This window comes from Apostichopus japonicus, chromosome 4 (assembly GCF_037975245.1).
Source record: "Apostichopus japonicus isolate 1M-3 chromosome 4, ASM3797524v1, whole genome shotgun sequence".
In the NCBI taxonomy this organism is placed as follows: Eukaryota; Metazoa; Echinodermata; class Holothuroidea; order Aspidochirotida; family Stichopodidae; genus Apostichopus; species Apostichopus japonicus.
This window is the reverse complement of record NC_092564.1, coordinates 13,709,511-13,731,420: the sequence shown is the minus strand read 5'-3', so window position 1 is coordinate 13,731,420 and position 21,910 is coordinate 13,709,511. Positions and strand designations below refer to the sequence as shown.

At 36.8% G+C, this 21,910-nt stretch overlaps 1 protein-coding gene across 21 annotated transcripts in view; it reads right to left on the bottom strand.

Annotated features, from left to right (window-relative positions):
• Nucleotides 1-21,910, bottom strand: part of LOC139966515 (bromodomain adjacent to zinc finger domain protein 2B-like) — a 96,163-nt gene that overhangs the window by 54,201 nt on the left and 20,052 nt on the right. For 18 of the 21 annotated variants that reach the window (XM_071969626.1, XM_071969616.1, XM_071969605.1 and 15 more), the window contains exons 2-5: nt 19,801-19,886; nt 14,232-14,414; nt 6,745-6,765; nt 1,788-1,838 (exon numbers count right to left, since the gene is read on the bottom strand). In XM_071969626.1, the coding sequence (XP_071825727.1) occupies nt 1,788-1,838; nt 6,745-6,765; nt 14,232-14,414; nt 19,801-19,885 (340 nt within the window). In that variant the 5' untranslated portion in view covers nt 19,886. The remainder of the gene's footprint in view (nt 1-1,787; nt 1,839-6,744; nt 6,766-14,231; nt 14,415-19,800; nt 19,887-21,910) is intronic. The other 3 variants (XM_071969611.1, XM_071969614.1, XM_071969617.1) reach the window with 3 other exon arrangements.

Below are 21,910 nucleotides of genomic sequence, written 5' to 3'. Positions count from 1 at the left end.
GGGTTATTGCATCAAACAGAGGTGGATCTATATGCCACATATCATTTCAACCACAGTTTTACTTTTGCAATTGTGTTTACAAGGTTTTTCACACATTCACCTCACAAGAGGTGACCTATCACCTTGACCAATTGCAATAGGGTTCTTCTACTCACCAAGGTGGATTTACATAACGTGTATGAACTTCAACTATGATGCAATTTTGTGTTATCATGTTTAATAGCAGGTGTCACATACAGTCCACACACACACCACTAAGATTCTGTTTACCTTCTGCACTATGAATCTAGCAACCAGAGTATCTTACTACTAAATTACATGTAAAATACTCTGTTACTTTACTTCCTCAATACTTGAGATGACATGAACAGTTGCAAAATAAATTACCTTCTCTTAATGTGTCATATAGTGTGCCAGGCAAAAACATTGTTTTTGCTTTACACGGAGGTCTATAAATTTTGTTTTAAACATTGACAATGTCATGGAAGAGACTCAAGTCAGATTCAACAGTACAACATCTACTGAGATAAAACTGCACTTCAGACTTAAATGAGTAACTAAACAGCAAAACAAAACTGTCCATATGTTTACTTTTTACATTCTCTGTCTTTGTTCCATTTTCTGTTTAAGGTTTGCATTGACACTGTGGTATTTGTCTACATCCAATGGATTTCGCTCTCAAAGAAACTATCCACAACATTTGCTAAATCTTAAATGGGTCTGAGAATTATATAGTGGAGTCCCAAATAGTTACAAAGAGAAGTATGGCTTCATGGTACACAATACAGTGTAGACTGCCCTACACAATCTGCAGTCACCTTGTAATCTTGTTAAGATCAAATTTGCCACTAAATCCTTAATACATTTCAGAGACTTATAATTGTTGAAATGTGAATAAAAATTGCTTTTTGTTTTGGCCATTACAGCAAAATAGACCCTTTACGGATCCTATCAACAATATCAAATACTGTAAGACTGTAATCATATTTTACAGTCAGCCATTGTTTTTATTCCTTAACAGCAACAACAAAACTATGAAATTGCTCTCCGGTCATCAAGCCTGTTCCTAGAGAGGAAATGAGGTCATGAACCCTAATTGAGATGTGTATAGTAGTCCCAAAGTACATGACAAAGCATATTCCATTCATCTTATTGGGTACCTATTTCAGGAATCAGAGAAAACTCACAGAAGAAGGGGTGGACTGGGGTCCAGGTAAGATTATTTTAAGGGCTTTGTTTTATGTCAGCTTGTCAATCTTAACTGAACATTCCAAACTCAATTTCAAACAATCTAACGAGAACTCAGAAGCCATACGCAGCAAACGGTCATCTCCTTAATTTTCTTCCTTTTTTTTTATTGCCCTAATTTTTCTGAAAATATTCAGCATTATAGTTGCGCTTGATCAACTTGGATATAAAACCTAAAACCACTACTGCCAGCTCTTTAAAAATAAGGCACAAAATTAAAAAAAAACCTTCATCAAGAAAAAAAAAGTAGTGAGATAGACACAGAACAGTTGGTTGGTAAAATGAAATTAATAAGACACTCAAACATGCGATCCACAGCGGTTACTAATCCCAATGACTGACTACCATCAAACTGAATAAAAAATATATATATAGGAGGAAAATCAATAAAACACTCAAAAAACCTCACATTGTTCCCTTTTCCAACTTTTTTTTATCCACTGAAAAAGGTGACAAAAAAAAAAAAATAATAAAGGTGAATGAAATGGGTACAATGCATGCACACTAATTGAAAAGATGCATTAAACTGTATTAGTCACCTAAATGTGCAAGATTATACAACTGAGTACTGGCTTCGTAGGAAGACCAACCTAGAGAGAAAAGAGAAAGGAGATTGGAAAAGATGGATATTGTTAGTGAAACGGTCGTTTTTCTTTATGCCAGTAAGATCACGATCGTACATCTTCGTTAATGGCACATGAATGGCACAGAAGGTATAGCAATACTGATGATGCTTTTGGAATTTTGAGGGCTTTTTTATTTGGGGGGGGGGTAGGGGGAGGGAGAGTTTATATAATGGACATTGCAAATTTTGAGGTTATGATGAAAAAAAATTGCATGATGGTTAGTTATTCAAGGTAGCATTTATGGAAAGTGAATACATCTCGATGCTGGTTAAACAAAAGAAGGCGATTGTCTTTTGTCACACTGAACAAACTGCATCGAGAACAGGGCTCCTATGTGGACCTGCTGACGACTGAGGATGCAGACAAGTGTGTTATGATAAATTCATGTATTTCACTTCTGTCTGAGCTAGTTTTCTGAAACTTCATTTCCTCTTTCTCCATCACCATGTAACTGCAGCTCGCTATCCATAATTTGCAAGTTATGTAACGATGAACGATGGATTAGTAGTTAATCACTGGCAAAACGGTGTGTCATAAACTACTTCATTGCCGACATGAAGAAATACAAATTTACCACGTGGCTCTTTTTACGTACTTGTCTTCTTTCCTCATTTCATTATACTGGTCATCTGGCTGCTTCTTCTAATTTACCATACCATTCATCAGACAGCTAGACTAATGTGAATGAAACTGTCGACCACTTTCCTATCAACGGCTCTGCCGTACCATACAAGAGAAATAACCTACAAACCTTGGGGTACACTATTTGATGTGATCAACTTCAATTCTCTTCTTGTCCCATACCCATCCTACCCCCAACCCATTACCCATCCTACCCCCACCCCATTACCCCTCCCAGGACAAATGATGCAGTATGATACACCATCCTGAGTTATCAATACCTGCATCCCTGCACTCCAAACATTGATACATATCAACAGACTCCCACTTACAATATTAACATGATAAAGAGAAAAGATGATGTAAAAATTGCATGCCTTTAATTTGTCTGACTTTTCTTTCTTGAGGCTTGAAAAATAATATGCAAACTTAATTATTACTTGTTAATTAAAGTGAAGGATGACTCATGTCTAGTTCTCGCAGGGAAGCTGGAAAAATTTACAAAGAGAGCATAATTGCACTCTGTGCTTCACCCCACTTCAAATACACACAGCTGCCACGACAAACATCGCGGATGTCTCAATGCAACTTAACTTTGTTTTACAACGAGTGGGAAAAGCAAAGAAAAAGAAAAGGGGGGGGGGGGGGGGAATGAGCTAGTCTCTTATCATATATCTTTGGCTTCTCTTGAATATAAAAGCGCCTGCATAAAAAATTAAATACAGCTGTCGAAAGCGTTTTAAATCTATCTCTGCATGTAGAGAATTTGTAATTATGTCAACTGATAGACAAGGATGTATACACTGAGTCTCGAAGATGCTTAAGTATTAATGAATTTGTGTAAAATAAAACTCAATTGACTGAAATTTTGACAACTGTTAATTGTTTCAATGGTGCACCTCTCTTGTTCTTCCCTACTTCTAATACTATGACACAACAAAGAGTTTTTACAAAACCGAGTGGTAATATTCTAGACAGAAATTGTGGGGCTGTGTTGATGCAAGAAGTGAGACACTTATTTAAATTATATGCGAATTAATAGATCAGCGAAGGGCATCATTAAGAGTTATCATAGGTAAGTATAAATCTATTCTGAAACGAACATCCAAAAATGCAAGAGTCCTACTCTTACAGAATTATGAAAAAACGTATTACACCATGGCACTCACCGAGTATATGATTGAAACCAGGTATTTATCAGCCTTTGACATGGTCCCCAAGAAGGGGGGGTGGGAAGGGTTTAGAGCAGGTAGAGTTTCCATATATATATATAGAATATATGAATAGCAATACATTTAAAGCAATCTCTGCTTAGAAAACCCAAGTATGAAGGTATTGAAGTATTGAAAACCAATTATAAATCTCCACATCCCCATCTCTAACCATAGAACACACAACTGTAGGTAAAAGGTGGTCCCCCTTAACCCCCTCTTTCCTTCACCCACTGCCGGTGCTGTCTACAAAATCTAATATTTCATGAAGTGTGTCCAAAGATCAAGTAGTAGGCAAAATATGAATATGTTCCCTGAATTGAAGCTCTGTAGCAGTACTTGGAAAGTATCACAGACGTCACTGAATAGGCAAAGAAGCGTGTCCCTCTCCTTCAATCCCCCTCCCCAATCCTCTCTTCCTCCATCTCCCTGCCCAAATTAAGCCCTGGTTTCACAATCAATTCCTTCCAATGGTAGTTTTACAACAACTAGAATTCACAGAAGTACAGATATGCAGGCATAGTTACAGTGCAGTGTTCTAGTTCTTTCTATATCACATGTACTGGTCAATTAGTTCCCTCACTGTGTTTTTTTTTATTCTTCCTCCCTGTGTGTGCATATATATGTGTGTATAAAGCAAACACTGCTTCTAATGCATCATGCAGCCTGGGAATTATTTACTCAACACCTTTAGAATAATGACAAACCTACCCTATTTTTTTTTTATATACCCTTTTTTGTTTTCTGCTAGCTAGATAACAGACGGCCACACTGCATGACATGATATATATATATATATATATATATATATATATATCTATATATATGTTGCTATTGTTGGCAGTATATATAACACTGCAGTGACATGGCAAAATAATTATCTGGGTGTATGTGGTGTGTGTGTGTTAGAACGATAATATTACACACAGCTCTAATTCCAATAGATTTATACACAACTAGCCTTTAACTTAATACTGTACATATAAACAGTATATACACTGCATGTAGGTTGTACAGTTAATGATTTCCTCACAGACATGCTCACATCTGGTCTTCAAAGCTGAGCTTAATTCTTCACCATTTTTCCAAAGTGAAATATATTATAATTTTAATGAGAGTGGCACAACAAAAGTTGGGTGTGTTTCAGAATTGTCATTCTGATATAGGCTAACGCTACAGTAATTTATAAACTGGCTTGAAGCCCCAGTCTAAGAGTTACTAGGAATTAATGTATTTCCATGATGGACTAGCATCATTTCATTAGTAAACTAATTGTAGGTCTGTCTCATGTATGACCCAGGTTGTATTACAACAATCCATACTAAGAAATGTCTCCTTCCACATCCTCGGGGGAGGAGGGTGGGGAGGATGAGAGGAGGAGGGGTAGGGTGGGTGGAGGAGGGGAGTTATAAATGACTTAATTTGCAGTTGTGTTTTTGGTAGGCTGTAGGAAAATCAGTCAATGTCTTTGCAAATTACAAACAATGCTACTGTACATCTGCTTGTGTTTGGTAGAAGTTTATGGCAATATGAAGCATCCATCCAAACATATGTTACTGTATTTTTACAATTAAATCACTTTAAGGAATCTAATTTTTTTATTTTAATTAACTCCAGTGGAACTTAAAAAACTGATTTCAGGTCTATCAGTCCCAATTTGCAACAACATTTATCACCATTTCCTGCAAGTAATGTAGAAAACAACATCATTGGCCTCTCTCTTAGTGAGCCAAACATCGCACAATGCATAGAGGTGAGTTTAGGCCTATTCAACTTGTTAAACTGGCTCCAAAAAACCAAAAAATTATCTCAGACCTGAATCTTATAATACTGTGTTTTGTTCAAAAAAAAAAGTTTTATCCAAATGCCAATGTATGACTGCGCCCAAATAGTTTTACAAGCCTTTTATGGAATTTAACCCTCGAATTACGACAATTTCATAGAAGAGGAAGTTTTGATGGTAGTGAGTACTGACTGTATCGTGAGATGGTACAATTTCTTAAACTTTCCAAACCTCACATAAATTTAAGCCAATCATTCTTTTCTGCATATATTTGCAGCATTGAGGGTGGGTAAATGTCATTTTTAAAACTTTCACAAACCTCACACTCTTGTTACAAATCTCCCAAGATTCTGGCTGTCCAAATGTTTGTCCTGTACAGAAAAATATGCTCTTTTTCTATCACTGTAATCTAAGCTAAATAAATCCATTTAAACAGTTTTGAATGCTTGTTTCATGTTGTTTCCAGCTGGGCTTCAACATTACAATTCGCCAAAGCCCGATGGGTTTAGATAGGACAAACTACATTTGCAAATTAATGTTTTTAAGGTTTGTTTTGAACCTACTGTAATATACATCCTCTTAAACATGCATGGATGGAGACATAGCTAATTAATACATGTTTGTAGTATGATGACCACAGATCGAGGCACAAAGTGAGGTAAACTACTAAGAAACTAATCTCTGAGATTTTTATCACAACTAACTGTACTGGCAGTGCATCAAGTGTTGCATTGAGAATTTCACCATCTATCACCTAAACCTATGCCATTTTAGGAGTTCAATTATTGCAGAAACGTGCAATACATATACCACGACATCCAAAAAACACAAAGCTTAGTGAATTAATCTAGAGAAACAATCTATACATCTTAACAGAAATTCTCCATGGCTGAGGGACAGGGCAATAGGTAAGACCGTTTATTTCATAGAAAGACACCAAACACCATTTAATAATGGATTTAAATACCATGGCAACCAATGCAGTTCATTTACTTCATTCTGTACTTGTCAATCTCGTGCAAAAACTTCATGCGAGGGTTTTCTACGGAACATTTGTGGGGTAAAGCCATAACATCCAGTTTTGCATAAATTTGTATATTTTTTTCCTCCCATTTGTCTTATTTCTAAATTGTCATCAATGGGTCTGCGTGGGGGAAGCTACTGTAGAAGTACACTCACTGCAAAGAGGATGGGGTAGGGGGTGGGGGGGGAGTAACTAAAGGCAAGAGAAATAGGAAACAAAACAAAAACTCACTTGGAGGATAGAACCCAAATTCTATGACAAAGAGAGAAACATTCAGATAGTTAGAAGAATAATTAGAAATTTATGCAAATGATTAAAGGATTCTTTCTAATTTTGTTGGGTCTTCTTCCAGATCTCACCCCAACCCTAACATCTCAACTTTCATCTACCAACAACTGAATTGCAATTAGAGAGCATCCAACCCTTTACAAGGATGTCAGCCTCTCTTGTACGATCATCTACCACCAACATCTACCAACCTCTTCATTTCATGCCAGTCCTGACAGATATTAAGTTAAAAAGATATGATTCCTCATGCAGTCTTTATAGTTATTGAAAATTGAAAATGGTTAATCTCTGACTCACTTCATTTTTTTGGGGGAGGGGAGGGACTACAAAAACTCTTCATCATTATTCTTCATACAGTAAGCAGCCCTGTATTAAGGTACATACATCCCCATTCATCTCCCTTCACTCTAAATGCACTTTACCACTAAAGCATTTGCACTATGACACTCAAAGCCTCTCCTATCTTCATCTCTTATTCCTCTTCTTTCATTTTCTTTTTTTTTTTTCCCTTTCCTTTCCTACTCAATCCGTAACGAACACAGATTCAGCACTGTTTGCCCTCGCAGCCTTTCCCTTCCACGTAAACTTGACGACCGCAGATTCTGTTATTGATTACGAACCTGCTATTAAGATAATGCTCCTACTCGGCGCATTGCACAATGTGATACGTTGATATTTATCTGTGCAGAACGCCTTACAACTCTACATATTTTAATTACATCAGGAATCTAATACTGACGAACACCGCCACAGCACTACATTGAAATTGTCCAAGTCAACACGACGATGATGCACTATATAGCTTGCATCATTTTTTCTGTCTGTAGGTCTGCTAATTGTGCCACAAACGCTATATAGCAGGTAATTATGTACACCTGATCTTCCTGTTACAAGCTGGGGAAACATTTTGTGAGGATTCTCGACATACCACCACCGTTTGTCGTTTTAAAACATTCTCCTACAGAATGGAAAAAAAAAAGAACAGCATGCATGCAAGATTGATTTGTGACAGAAAATTATCATAATCATCATAATTCCGACTGACTTGCGACCCTAAAAGGTTGTTGTAGTATGACTGGAATCTAATTTTCTCCCAACCTTGGAATTGTAATATTTTGCAATTTCAGGTGATACTAGAGGGAGAGAAAAGTGATGCATCAATTTGCCAGCAATGTGGTACGTTGGAATATTATCTGCTAAATAGTTAACAGCATTATGATAACGTCAGGGAATCAGGATGGAATTAAGAAATGAAACACGTCTCAGATGAAAAAAAGTCTGTGTGCACTCTGGGGGATTGCAGAACCTGTGTTCTTGATTACTACTACTACTACTGCAACCATTGCGATACATATCACATTCAGCATACGATGACTCTATAATGCACCCAGTGATAATTCATCCAAATGAGAAATAAAGAATTCATGAAAGATAGTAATAGTAAAATAAGAAACATCCTTCAAATACCTAGAGAATACTCATATGTTTTTAGGAATATATTATTATACATTGAGATTTTTGTCCCAAAGATGATTGTTGAAATATTATATGTTTTTATTTTATTTATTTTTTCTTTGTTTTTCTATTGTCTACTTTGGTAAAAAACTTTAAACAGATTTCTTCCAAGTTTTGGTAATCTAGCAAATCTATAAAATAAAGCACAAATATATTGATATTCTTTTACTTTGAACAGCATAATTCATTAACGAAAGTATCCTTAGTTTTTCTCTTCATTTTCATCTCTGGAGATAACGGCTATAATATTTTTTTACTCATTTAGTACTAAGTTTAGTCTCAGCTGAGCAGAGCAGTCTTTGAAATAGAAGAATTGCCTGTCTTCAATAACTGGTAGATGGAAAATATCACATAAGCACCAGAAAACCTGAGAAGAGTTATAAAAAAGAAATGTTGGAACTTCCTCTTCCACAGACAGTTGCTGACATACTAGCAGTATTATAGGAGGTCACTGACTTGAATTTTTGTCAGGGAAATCCCCATCTGTAAGGGGATTCCCAGATACTGTACAGAGTCAAAGCGTCATCGGACTCACATACAGCAACAGCTAGGCATCTACAGTATACAGCACAAGCTCACTATGTATGGATTTCTACTGCACAGTAAGCACCAGCAATGTCAGCTGTTTGGGTCTTGGAACATCTATTCATGCTCCTCCATGTCCAACAGACGGATGTGCAGGGGACCTACAAAACTGTGGGTGAGGGAGGGGCAGGGGGGCTGCAAAAGTGGGGGCTTATTTGAAATAAAATGGAGGATTACAAATAAGCTTGTAGTCTTTTGCAAGACTGCGGAACAATATGAATACATAATCTGCCTCATTTTGTCTCTATTTTTTAACTTGATTTTGATTTTGCATTCAGCTGTGTAACTTGCAATCCAAACAAATGATAATATGATCATTTTTAAGAGCTAATATAGCTGTGCCTAGTACAAAGGATGTTCTCCAAGCACTGATATAGCTATGCACAGTTCATAGAACATTCTTTCAAGCACTGATATATAGCTATGAATAGTTCGTAGAACATTCTTTCAAGCACTGATATAACTATGCACAGTTCATAGAACATTCTTTCAAGCATTGATATAGCTGTGCAGTTCATAGAACATTCTTTCAAGCACTGATATAGCTGTGCAGTTCATAGAACATTCTTTCAAGCACTGATATAGCTATGCATAGTTCATAGAACATTCTTTCAAGCACTGATATAGCTATGCATAGTTCGTAGACCATTCTTTCAAGCACTGATATAGCTGTAGCTGTGCACAGTTCATAGACTGGTAGAGAACTATAAAAGCTATCGGTAATTGAGCTCTAGACATAGGAGAAGGGAATGGATACATATTTCTTTCGAAACTGGTTAATTTTTTACCTGCTAGAGACCACAGTCAGACATATTTTGTCAATTCCATTCTAAGAACTGTGGTGACAATAGGCATTTGTTTTCTAAAAGGAATTGATTGTATTAATCTCTTAAAAGAAACAAAACAATAATCCACAATTACCTACAGTTCTTATTTGGAACAACCTCCTTTTCAGCAAATTTTACATCCCATACTTGAAAAAGAAAAAATTTCCATTGTAAACCTTACTCCACAAGCAACAAAGAGCTAAAGAATTCCAAGAATGATAAAAACCACCCAGACTGAAAACATCAATTATACAGGAAACCTTGAAAGGGGAAAAACAATCTCTCAGAGTAATACATATGGAAACTTTAATATCCTCTGTCTATTTTTAATAACATTTCTAAACCATAAAAGTATCACTATACCTTACACATATGTACCTGAACAAGGAAATAATTTTTAAAGAATAGCCTTGTTTTTCACACACACAGATTGTACTTTAGCACTATTGCTGTATCTACGATATGCCTGCCCCGTCCATCATTTCAAATAAAGATTACAGTGCAAATCATTATAGCTGCCGTTACAAGTAAACTTATATAACGTAGTCTAGAAGCTATCGATGCAGGTGATATCTATCAGTGCATTATTAAGCCTCATTAGTGTCAAACGTTCTGTATTACATTGAAACATGTTACTTAACTCACACTGTACTTTGGGCTTGGTGTTTTTATACGTTTCACCCTCATACAAAACCTGCACAGTTTATATCAATAGTAAACATGATACAATCATGCACTATATAGTCTTATTAGAGGAAGTCTGTTTGCTTTTCTTTATCTAGAGAATCCACAAACTTTGATATCAGCCTGATATTGATTTCTCAGACCTGTGTTTCATTCTCAATTATATATGCCTTAACCTACTATCTAGAACATATCCCAATATCAATGAATGCAAAGATGCTAGCACCACTGCAATATGTGTTTCTGTTTCGTCTCACACTGTCTGAGATATTTATCGAATCCAACATAACAGACACACACACACACAAAACAATTCAAAGCGAGGTGAAAAAAAAAATGGAGATAGAGAGAGTGACACAGGACATTTTCTAAAGTCAGTTTATAGCAAGGATAATGTTAACATCAACCTTTTGGAAATTTAAGCAACGACGCCACTTTCCCTGCTGCTAAAATAAACCTCCTGAACTACGCAAAAGATTTATATCAAGTATAACGAGTCTGCGAAAGCAAACATACGAATAACTCTCAATCAAACTGACCAACGACCGAAAGTCTCTGAAAAGAATTCTCACCACAGAAGAAAAATTTAATTCACATGAATTAACCTTTAGAACCATGGAGCTTTATACAATCAGTAAAGGCTTTTCCTGATTAAATTTTATGAACACTTTCTTTGTGAGGTGTGTAGTAAGATTCACAGCAGCGACTAGATATGAACAAACACGACACAACCCAGAACACACGAAAAAACAACATTTGAAAGCCTTTGCATGATAATCTCATCTATTTGGGGGGGGGGGAGGGTGTATTTCCTGCAGGACACATCAGAATGTAAATATAAGTCCAAAGGGACATAATTAGTTGGATATTAGATATGGACAGCAAAGCTGTTTGAGATTCCTTGGCAAGTGCTGTCATCAAAATTACTGCACAGCTATAGTACAGTATATTTTTGGAAATAAAATTAAACTAACAGCTAGGAACAGGAATGGAAATTTCTTTATTATTTTTAAACTTGTCAGATGCAATGACTGGAGGAATATTAAGCAACAAATGACTAATTGCCTTACATCAGATATCTCACGTTAACAATATAGAAAACTTTGAAGGAACAATTTGAGTTTAAAATCACATGTACAATATATTATTCCTTACACTATTCAAAACAGAAATCTGAAAACTGGAGTTGGAAATTTTCAAGCTGTTTTCTATATGTGTGAATTATACCGTAAACTGATAGTGTAAGAGGGCGGTGATTAAGAAACGCAACAGAATCCTTAATTATTTGCCCCTTAAACCTTCATTTGGTGACGAGACCGAGGAAAGAGGAGGGGGGAGGAGTATTAGCTAAGTCATTTGTCGTCATGTTTTAAGGAGACCCTCTGTGCTTTTGGAAAGAAAATGTCAATCAATTGTTTTTCCCTTTTTCGTTGCAGCTGATTTTCATTTTGATACAGAGTTCAGTCTAAACTTTGAAGGATTTAGAAACGTTTCGTGCAATTGAGAGTAAACTGACTCAACTTGGATAGGACACAGAAACCCAGGTACGGGAGGAAGAGAAACAAACTTTACTGGCCCTGAACTGGGGTAGAGGGCGTCACAGCTCTGCTAAAACATATAAAATTTTGTCTTGAGTTGGGTGGATTGCAGTGCATCATTGAGTCGATGTAAGAGACGAGTTAAGGAAATACTCGACAGTAAACGGTCACGCCATTATATGAGTACCACCACTAGTAGTTCCTGTAATAATGCAAATGGGTACACATGGTAAACAAACTATAAAGGATGTTAACGAAGAAATGTTTAACACAAGCAGTGCAACTAGTCTAGACTTGAGATGCATCTAGTGATTATGTGAAAATGTAAAACATTTTGAACAAAACAGAAACAACCGTTTTTCATCAAAATGGGTTCAGAAAATTCTTTCCACTTGACTTCTCCATCCTTTCCATTTTTGTCTATCATTAAACTGTTTTCTTCTCTCTTTCTTTACTATTTTTTTTCTGTTTTGTTTTTTGTTTGCCCGACTTTTTTATGACTGCCAGAGTCTTGCAATTTCATGACGTGATAGCAATTTACTAAGATTACAAAAAGTTATAACAAATGACTTTATCTGGATTTTACAAAAAACTTTTGTAACATCCATGTTTTCTAAAGATGAATTTTCAAGAGGGCAATTTAGTTTTACTTCCTCTTTTGAAATGTTAATTAAACTTGGCTAGTTGTGTAAATAGTGAGGTGTATTAATTACCATAGCTAGATTATCACATAGAAACTTTACACGCCTCAGGCTTTATATACTACAGTAAGTCCTGTAAAGCACCTGGTCACCATGGAACAGTTCTGTCTTCCTTCATAGAAATAAACCTGTCCATAATTCATGTTACAAACCGAGGCTGAAAAGCTAAAAAATATTCTGTTCCATACTTTTCAGTATTTGTCAATGATCTGCGGTTTTAGGTTTACAACACTTTGATAGCGGACAGATGAAACCCTAGCCAATATAACTTGCACATATACATACGTGTTAGGATAGGGAAGGTTTTACCAGTTTAATGATCAGAGTGTCTAACAGAGGTAAATTTATACCTAAATTAGGTCGGGCAGAAATATAGAAAGTCCCTTCAATTGCATTTGTCCTTCACAATATGACTGTAGTCCAAGCTCTCCACACCTCCCAGAAATGCATGAAGAAAGCTTAAAGCAAACAAGGTGTCAACCATATATGCAGGAGGGCTTTTCAAAGCTATATGGATGCCACATGGAAGCTTTTTTCAACAAAGACATGTAATGAAGACATTTGAGATTTCTTTACTGTACCTAACTAGAACTAATGGCCAGTTTGAGTTTCACTTCAGAATATTTTCGATCTTTTAGAACCTATACAGGTCTCAGTCAATGTTCCTTTGTTTTGTTCCCTAAAAAAATCATTCCTACCACTACCAGGCCATCCATGTGGAACTGTTGTCAAGACCAAAGGTACCTTGCATCAAAATATAAATAATAATGTGGCAATGCTTTTCAATTCCTTTTTGGTCACTGCTACACTGCTGGTGTACACTTACAATATAGAGAAAGAGGATTATGACAACAAAATTTGAAATGTCCCAAAGCGACAAATAATGCGGAAAATTTGAAAATGGTTACGGTTAAGGTGACATGGAGGTGGGCAAGTCATGTAGAACTGTGAAAAAGTTTGAAAATATAACATATTTCAAAGAAATGCCAAACGCACTGATAGCTGAGGCCATTTTGGTCTGTACAAATATGTATAGTTAAATGTACAAAATAAACCAGAACATCTTTCAAGTGCCATCATTAACAAGTGTACACCTATATGGAGGCCACTTGGATGTCCATTGCAGTTCAATATGTAGCTCTAATATATATACCACTGTGTATACAATTACCCAGTCATATACCCACAGCAATTCTATCACATGTCCCGAGACAAAAAATGGCCCAATGGAAGACAGAGGGGGCCGTGTCCTCCCCCTCTCCATTTTTTCCACACCTGCTACTCCAAAAGGAATACCTCCACCATGTCTTTAGAGATATATGCTGTAAAGTTTGTAAGACTATACATACATGTTACTGCTACTTTTTGCAATATCTAAATGCCTCTAGTAGCTTCCATTCCTCCTTCCCCCTCCCCCACCCTCCCCTTCCCCATGTCCCACGGGCACACAGATACATCCTCCAATGTACCTCCCATAGACCATGATACAAATCCTTGTCCTTCCCCGGAAATAAAACAGTAAATTAGTAACTTCAGAAACTTGTCAAACTGCGCATATTGACTGAGCTATAATTAGTTACCTGTAGAGCTAGCAGCCTGTAGAGTACCGGCCAGGGAGCCTAGGCCTCCAAACTCGGACCCGGGCAGCCTAGCTGCGCCAAACGCTGGATGAGCTCCAAAGAGAGAGAAAGCACTGGGCATATATGGAAGTGCAAACTGTTCATGACTGCTGGTTGATGGGTTGGTCAAAAGTGAAGAAGGACCTATGGAATGAAACAAGACTAACAATTAAAAACTACACTGGCTGACTTTTGTATATATACCAAGGTCTGGTATTTCACAAAAGTCCCAAGAAGAACCACACTCATCAATGATAATAATGAACAAAACGTCTTCTATCTATTGAGACACCTTCCAAATTTCACTTCAGATGATAAGGCAAAAGTCAGGGGCTGCAGTTTATACACCGCAAAAGAAAAAGGGAAGGTCACCCTGAAAATAACACAATCATCAAATTCTACAACTTAATTTGCACATTTGGCCCCAAAGTTACTAATTCTATAAATATTATTACAACAATGTTTTAATTGATCATGTTATAACCCTCAATTGGCATTTGTCACAAATTGAGTATTAATTGGCAAGTACTTAATTAATTATTCCTTTCCACACTAAAAACTTCATCCCACATGTCACACTGGAAAGCGCTTTTTTTTTTATATAATTATTTCATAAAAAGGAGGAAATCAGACAACACAGTGAACAAACAGCACTTTTATGGAATTTAAGACCATTAAAAAAACCACACTAAGAAGAGTGGGTTGCTGTGTAGGGAGACTAGACCTTTGTTTGTAACATGCATTCAGTCTCAGTAAGCTACTTTACCATGTAGTTATTATCATATATGTCCAGTGGAGTAGGAAGGTACTTTTGAGTGGGGGGGTTGAAGACTGATGGCTGGCCTGGGGGAGGGGTTTAAGGGGAGGCGGTGTCCCCCTCCCCTTTGGAATTTTTTGCATTTCCAGGTAGCCTCAGATGCAATTTGGTGCAATATAGCACACTTCAACACCCACTCCATTTTGTAAACTTAATTTTGTATTTTCACCAGGCCTTAGATGCAATTTGGTGCTCCAAATGAGATTTTTTTTCTCATTTGGAAATGAAAAAGGGGTTTTCTGACTTACGAAGCGGGGAGGCGGAATGATACTTCCGCCCCTCCACATTTTTCACTGGGGGCTGGCGCCCCCCCCAGCCCCCCCCGGTTCCTACGCCCTTGTATATGTCACATGTGGTATGTATATATATGCATCAATCAGCTGAATCATGAATATAATTGACATAACTTCCCAGTTGTTAGTGTTCTTATTATTAGACACACATGTATACTAGTGAAACAATACAACACTACACTCTTGTCCTGAAGTTATTGAGTCAAAACTATGTTGGAACACCACTATATGTATAGGACACAAGCAATACTGTTTGTTATATAAATTGATGTAACTAGGGCTGTCTTATGAGTTTCAGAACTCTTCACACTACAAAGGAATTTCTCCAGTGCAAAAAAAAAAAAAAAACAGAAGAAGGAAACAAGTAATAATATAAATGTGAAAACCACATGTAGTTGTGGTAATAAATGTTTACATGGCCTCCTACTCTTACAGAAGAGACTTCCTGCACTCAAAAAACAAGAGAAAAGACAAAATAAAGTGTACAGATTTGTTCTGCCGAGGTTGACCTCATAAATCCTAACTGAAGATATGTGTATCTTTCCTACATGATAAAGTCTATACATACTGACTTAATAAACCACCAATAAGCTGAGCTGCTAGATGTGATCATAGCCAGACAAGAATAGAGGAGAGATGACTATAATATAGATACTCTCTGCCTATCCCACCCACTATAGTACCAAAAAAACAAGAAGAAAAAAACACACATGAACAAAACAACTGCAACTCCATGAGCCATGAGGCTTTGATCACAAAGAAACTTCAGCACTGGTATTCACATACATATAAAACCTGAAGGAATTAGAAGGGTGTCTTTGTTACTAAGTTTTTTAAGGCCAAACCTAGTGACCTCTCGGTGAGGCACAAGGTTGAATCTTTAGACAAAGCTGTCAAATGTACAATAAAATAACAACATGAAGAGGAAGGAAACTGTTCCAAGGATACATTAGAGGATAATGATAATAAAATGATAACTCCATTTTTTTTAAATAACAAGTATCACCAGTGGTGTGCTATTCTGTACATATGCTGCATATGGCTTTTTTTATTGAGTCCACGCTTTTATGAAATCCTCGTTGCTGCAGCTCCTCTCACGGTGATGAAATCAACCCTGTGTGTTCCAATGCAGTACAACACTCTTTAACATCCAACAACATCCATAAAAGTTTCATTTTTAACATTTGAAAGTTTTGACAACAGTCTGTACAAAAATGTGTACGATATTGTTGTAAAGTGTTCTAAAACTGATCAGGCAACAGTGTTATTAAGTGGCTGTAGCAATAAACGCTATATTGTCATAATCATGATTTCAAACGCAACAGGCTGGTATGACTGGGCCATCCTGTATTAGGCAAGCACGATGATTTGTATAAGTTGTGTAAATATCTATGTACGGTAGTATATCAAATAACCCATCCAATGACTTGGTAGAATGTATTTAAACTTAACTTTATTGTGCAAGTTATAATCTGAGTTTATCAAAATGGTTCCACCCACACAGTGCTAAAACATTACCAACTCATTGGGTTTAGTGAAGTAAATTGGGAAAGTGCATGGAAACGGGTACGACAGGAAGTTACAGAGCAAAGTGTGACGTTTATCATCAGACCCCACAGGCTAACTCATATAATGTAAGAATGTGTTTAGATGTTATCGTACCCTTCCACAAGATGTAGCCTTATTATGGCAAATCAGAAGATCAATAAGCACACAGACTATATACAAGATAAAAAGATACTATTTATTTCTCACATTTTTACAGCAAGGCTACCAACATTATCAAGCCCCTACCGACTGGAGAACAGGAGTGCCTCAGTACCCCATATATCTACCCTCCCTGTTTGTGTCTCCCAAACTCTCCTGTCGGTGGCACCAGTACCATGATAATATATAGAGCAAGGGTACAATTTAACAACAATAATATAAATGCCACGTGAAATTTATTTTGACCAGTGAAAACAAATTATTATTTGATTTGTTTAATGTCCACATTAATTAAATTCACGCAAAATAGATAACAGCATACCAAAACGTACTTGATATGCATGTGATTTTTCATTCTGAGTAAATCCTACTACTGTACCTGTGGTCTTGAATCTGCCCGCCGACAGATTTACACAATGTTTCTAAAGTACAAAGGGTGCAAAATGCTGGCCATGCCTACAACAGACTTCACAGAGGGCAAAGAATAATCTTGAGTTTGCTAACTACCTGTACCAGTCCCTTTCTCTTTATAACAAACTGAACATCCAACATAAAACTATCACCAGATTTACTTTTTCTCCTTTGTTTTCAGAAGAGGTGGTTTGAGGTCAAAGGTGAAAATACCAGCCTCTTTCAGTATTATTACCTTCTTCATATTCTTCCTGAGGCAATCACATATCACTACCTCAACTGTACTATGGAAAACCAATCAAAGAGACTGCAGAAATCAGGCAAAGATTTACTGAATGTCAATCAAATATAAAAGCAGATGCCACTTGAGTCCGGGAATAGTTTCATAGGCTAGCTATATGGCTCTCCAAACACGGATATTATTAACATGAGCTCTTTGGAGACTACTGAAGGGAGAGTTTATCGTTACCTTTGCTCGTACACATCATCTGAATCTTAGAGGAGGAGCAAAATTTGAAGATGACATATTCATCAACCGAACCACAGGTACATATCGATCATCAACAAAATGAAAAGTCAGATTAATACAGGAGGGAATGGGGGGGAATTTATCTATGACAGAAAGAGGATTCTTTGCAACGTGTAATTTTAAAGAGTTTCTTCTGCAAACACATATCACTGCATATATATATTTGCCATACAGTATGCTACCATATCTCCTGAACTGTTCATTCTGGTTTCCTGGTAATTTGACCACGAGATCTAACTTTTTATCGATATTTGAGTACTGTCTTTGGATTCAATTTACACTTGGCTTCTCAGCTGTGAAGCCATTCAAGCTACATACTTAACCACTATCAAGAAGGTTTGGATTTAATTTTGTTCAATTTCTTGGTGCTATGATTATGGCAAAGTCTTTCATTGCAATATAATGAAAAGGTCAATTTTCCGTTTGTATTTTCAATAATTTGGTCAATATGCTGTATACATGTGACTCGCATTGACAACTTTACTACATGGTAGATTCGGAGGGAGGAAGGCAATGACCTGAAGGTGGTCAGCCGGACCCAGCTGTCTAGAAATGTTACCTATTGTTGTAAACTAGGTAGATTGGAGTGCTGAAGTATAGGAGACTGGTAAGAGAGGAATGAGGGTGAATATGTCAGAAATGCTAGAGTTCAGGGTCATGAAATCTAGAGAATGAAATCATCAATTACTTGCTCATTAATCTTTCATTGGGTGAGAAAATCTACATGTAAGTTAGGGCTATCTTAGTTCAATGATCAATTGCAATCTCTGAGCAATACTCTGCAAGGCTGGTAAAATTGAGAAAAAAATGCAAACCTCTACTTCAAATGTGAAGAAAAGAATGACCATTCAATAAAGGATAGATAGGAAGTGCCTCTGTTGAGGGGAGACATGTAAGAGAGGATCAAAGAAGTACTTAGTCTCAGTTTCTTCTTTCATAATGAATGTTAACAGATCCTTTAAACAGTTGAGAACTATTTAAATGTTACAAGGTGCTCAATCTTCACACAAAAGCACTCTAACTACGAGACTCTGCACACAATTGGAGAAAAAGAGAGACTTGATAGAACCTCTCAGCGGCAAACTGCTGTGTAATGGGAAATGAAGTGCCAGTATGAATTGGAAGTGAATTGTTTTTAAGGTACTGATTTTATTAGATTTCATGCATCCAGGAAACGAGGCAGATAGGTACTACTAACAACTGATGAAGTTCATACTCTCCTCATAGGAAGCTCTTCTCTACAGAAATAATGTGCAGAGCAGTTTTAGGGCCTGACCATATTGACCTTTGACCTTCATGAAAAGTTTTAGCCGGTACACTAGAATATTCATATTGTAGCTACCGTTTTACGAACTTCTGCCATTTTCAAAATCCATCTTTCACAATTTTACCGATGAACTCTAAACGACCTTTGACCTCCAATAATGTCTTGCACAGCTAGTTAATGCGGATGTGATATATGTCAAGTACAAGAAATATCAACTTTATTCTCCTTGAGGTAGCACAGTTTAAAGTGTAGACCTCTTGTGATAACAATTTGAACTTTGACCTCCACACAAATACTTCTTACACATCAACAGAGCAGTGCCAATATCTTTTCTTTGGTTGTCGTCAGTAACAATGGTACTGCATATTACATATATAAACATGTATGGATGTTTGTCGCGCATTGCCCTCTTCCACCTATAAGGATGTAAGAAAATACTTGAAGGGCCCTCCCTACCAATACCATCTACAAATTTGTATCTCATCGATCTCAACGCAGATACTTACTGAGCAAGGAAGTGGCTGAGGAATCTATTTTACCGGCAACAGACGTCAGGGGGCTCTTGCTGGATGAACTTTCACCGGAGTCCATTCTGGCGTGAAAGAAAGGAAGAAGATCCAAATATTAATGATTAATAGGAAATATATTATGCTTACAAATGAAAAGTCAAATAATGATTGCAGCAACTCCATGAAGTTACCATGTCAGAGTACATGTAAGGTTTTGTCTGTGTGCTGGCTTCAACCTGGCCAACTTATCAATGCATGACCAACTACAGCACAAAATTGTAGCTCTGCTTATTTATCCTGCTATATAAAACTGCCATGTCTTTGGATTTGTTCATATCTACAAAATGATATAACCTTTGATAACAAGATGTATTTCCACTGTACACATCGTGGTCAAAACTTTATCATTTATAATCCACATTTCCATTCAGAAGTAGTCAGTTGAGATATAGTCAAACTTTCGCAATGGTTAATTACATATTCACCCATGAAAGGATCACATTTGACCTTCGCTCTTTGCAAATGATGCACAATAAAACTTTTGATAGAGCTCTATATAGAAACTCTTGGGCAGCTTCCAGCTCAAATTATAACAAATTTTGATTCTGCTATAAATTTTCCATCCTTCAACGTTGTGAATGTTAACTATCAATTTAATCCAGATTAAGACCCACATACATCTGTCAGATATGGCTCAGGTGTGATCTGTTAACATGACCAGACCTACCCGGAAAGACATCTCCCGATCATCATGTGAATTCTACTACTGCAACATTAGAGGGTCTGCTAATTCTCACTCACAGTGCAGAAACTTCAATAGGGAACCAGCTACTGTACATTAGCAGGTGTAGCACACAATTTCTGAAGAGCAAATCATAGCTCAGGATGGAGATGAGTGAGTGGAAGAGATCAGATGAAAGGGAAATGGTATGCAAACCAACACAAGCATTATCTTACCATGATGAACAATGATGGCAGAAGAGGGTGGCGAAGGAATAAGTACTGTTCTAACGAATGCGTCTTATAAAGAAGAGTTAAATATCCAGGACCCCACAACTCTTCTCAAATGTCCTATCAGCCCCCCACTCGGAAATGATATCACCATCTGTAATTCCCTCCGTTATACTCAGTCCCCCCCCCCCCCCTTCCAGAATCATGCCCGCATTCTTTGTCACAGGATGCCGACTCCTACTCCATAAAGTGTATGAGGTTTACACACACAGGGCAGTATACAATATTTAGTATGCATGCCAATCTTATAGGTTTGAATAATAGGTCTGTACCTGTGACAGGGTTTAAAATGTTACCTATTTTACGACATCACTTTGACAGAGAAACTTCTTCTATTTTTTGGGAGTTCTCAAAATTTGATTCAATTGTGTAACGATTCAGTACTGCAGATATCAATTGCTTGGACATGCTCAGACAGCACCAGTACTGATCAAAGATTCTACTACGTCCAAGATTTCTACTTGGTTCACATTCCCATGGAGACTGCGACTGTGGCAGAGTTTTAAATGTTACCTATTTTACGACACCACTGTGGCAGAGAAACAAGTCTTTTTCTTTCTCAAAATTTTATTTCGATTGCAATGTAATGATTCAGTACTGATATCAATTGCTCAGACAGCACCAGCACTTGTTCCAAGATTCTAATACGTCCAAGAATTCTTCTTTGTTCTCTTTCCCATGGAGTTCTCTCATCAAGTCCTTTTAATGTGTTCTATGGTATTTAAACCCACTATTAACTAAGCTTACAATAGTTCCTATCAGTAGTATTGTAGATTTGCTTTTCTTGTAACTGAAATAATCTTGCATTCGTTGTGCAATATCACATATATATGTATGCAACAAAATATATGTATGCATATTTTCTATAAAGTTTGTAATGGCAATATCTAAAGCCTAAGGTAGTGAGATGCAATAGAAAGAAAACATAGCTATATCTTTAATGCAAGATTAACAGAACTTTTAGTGTGTCCAGTTTGGTACAAATCCTTTTCTCAAGGAATGGAATATTTAACCAAGGTATATTGATCTACGTAAATACACCGACGTTGTCAAACTCCCCAATGGAGCCTAGAACACAAAAGAAATAATTCCTTGT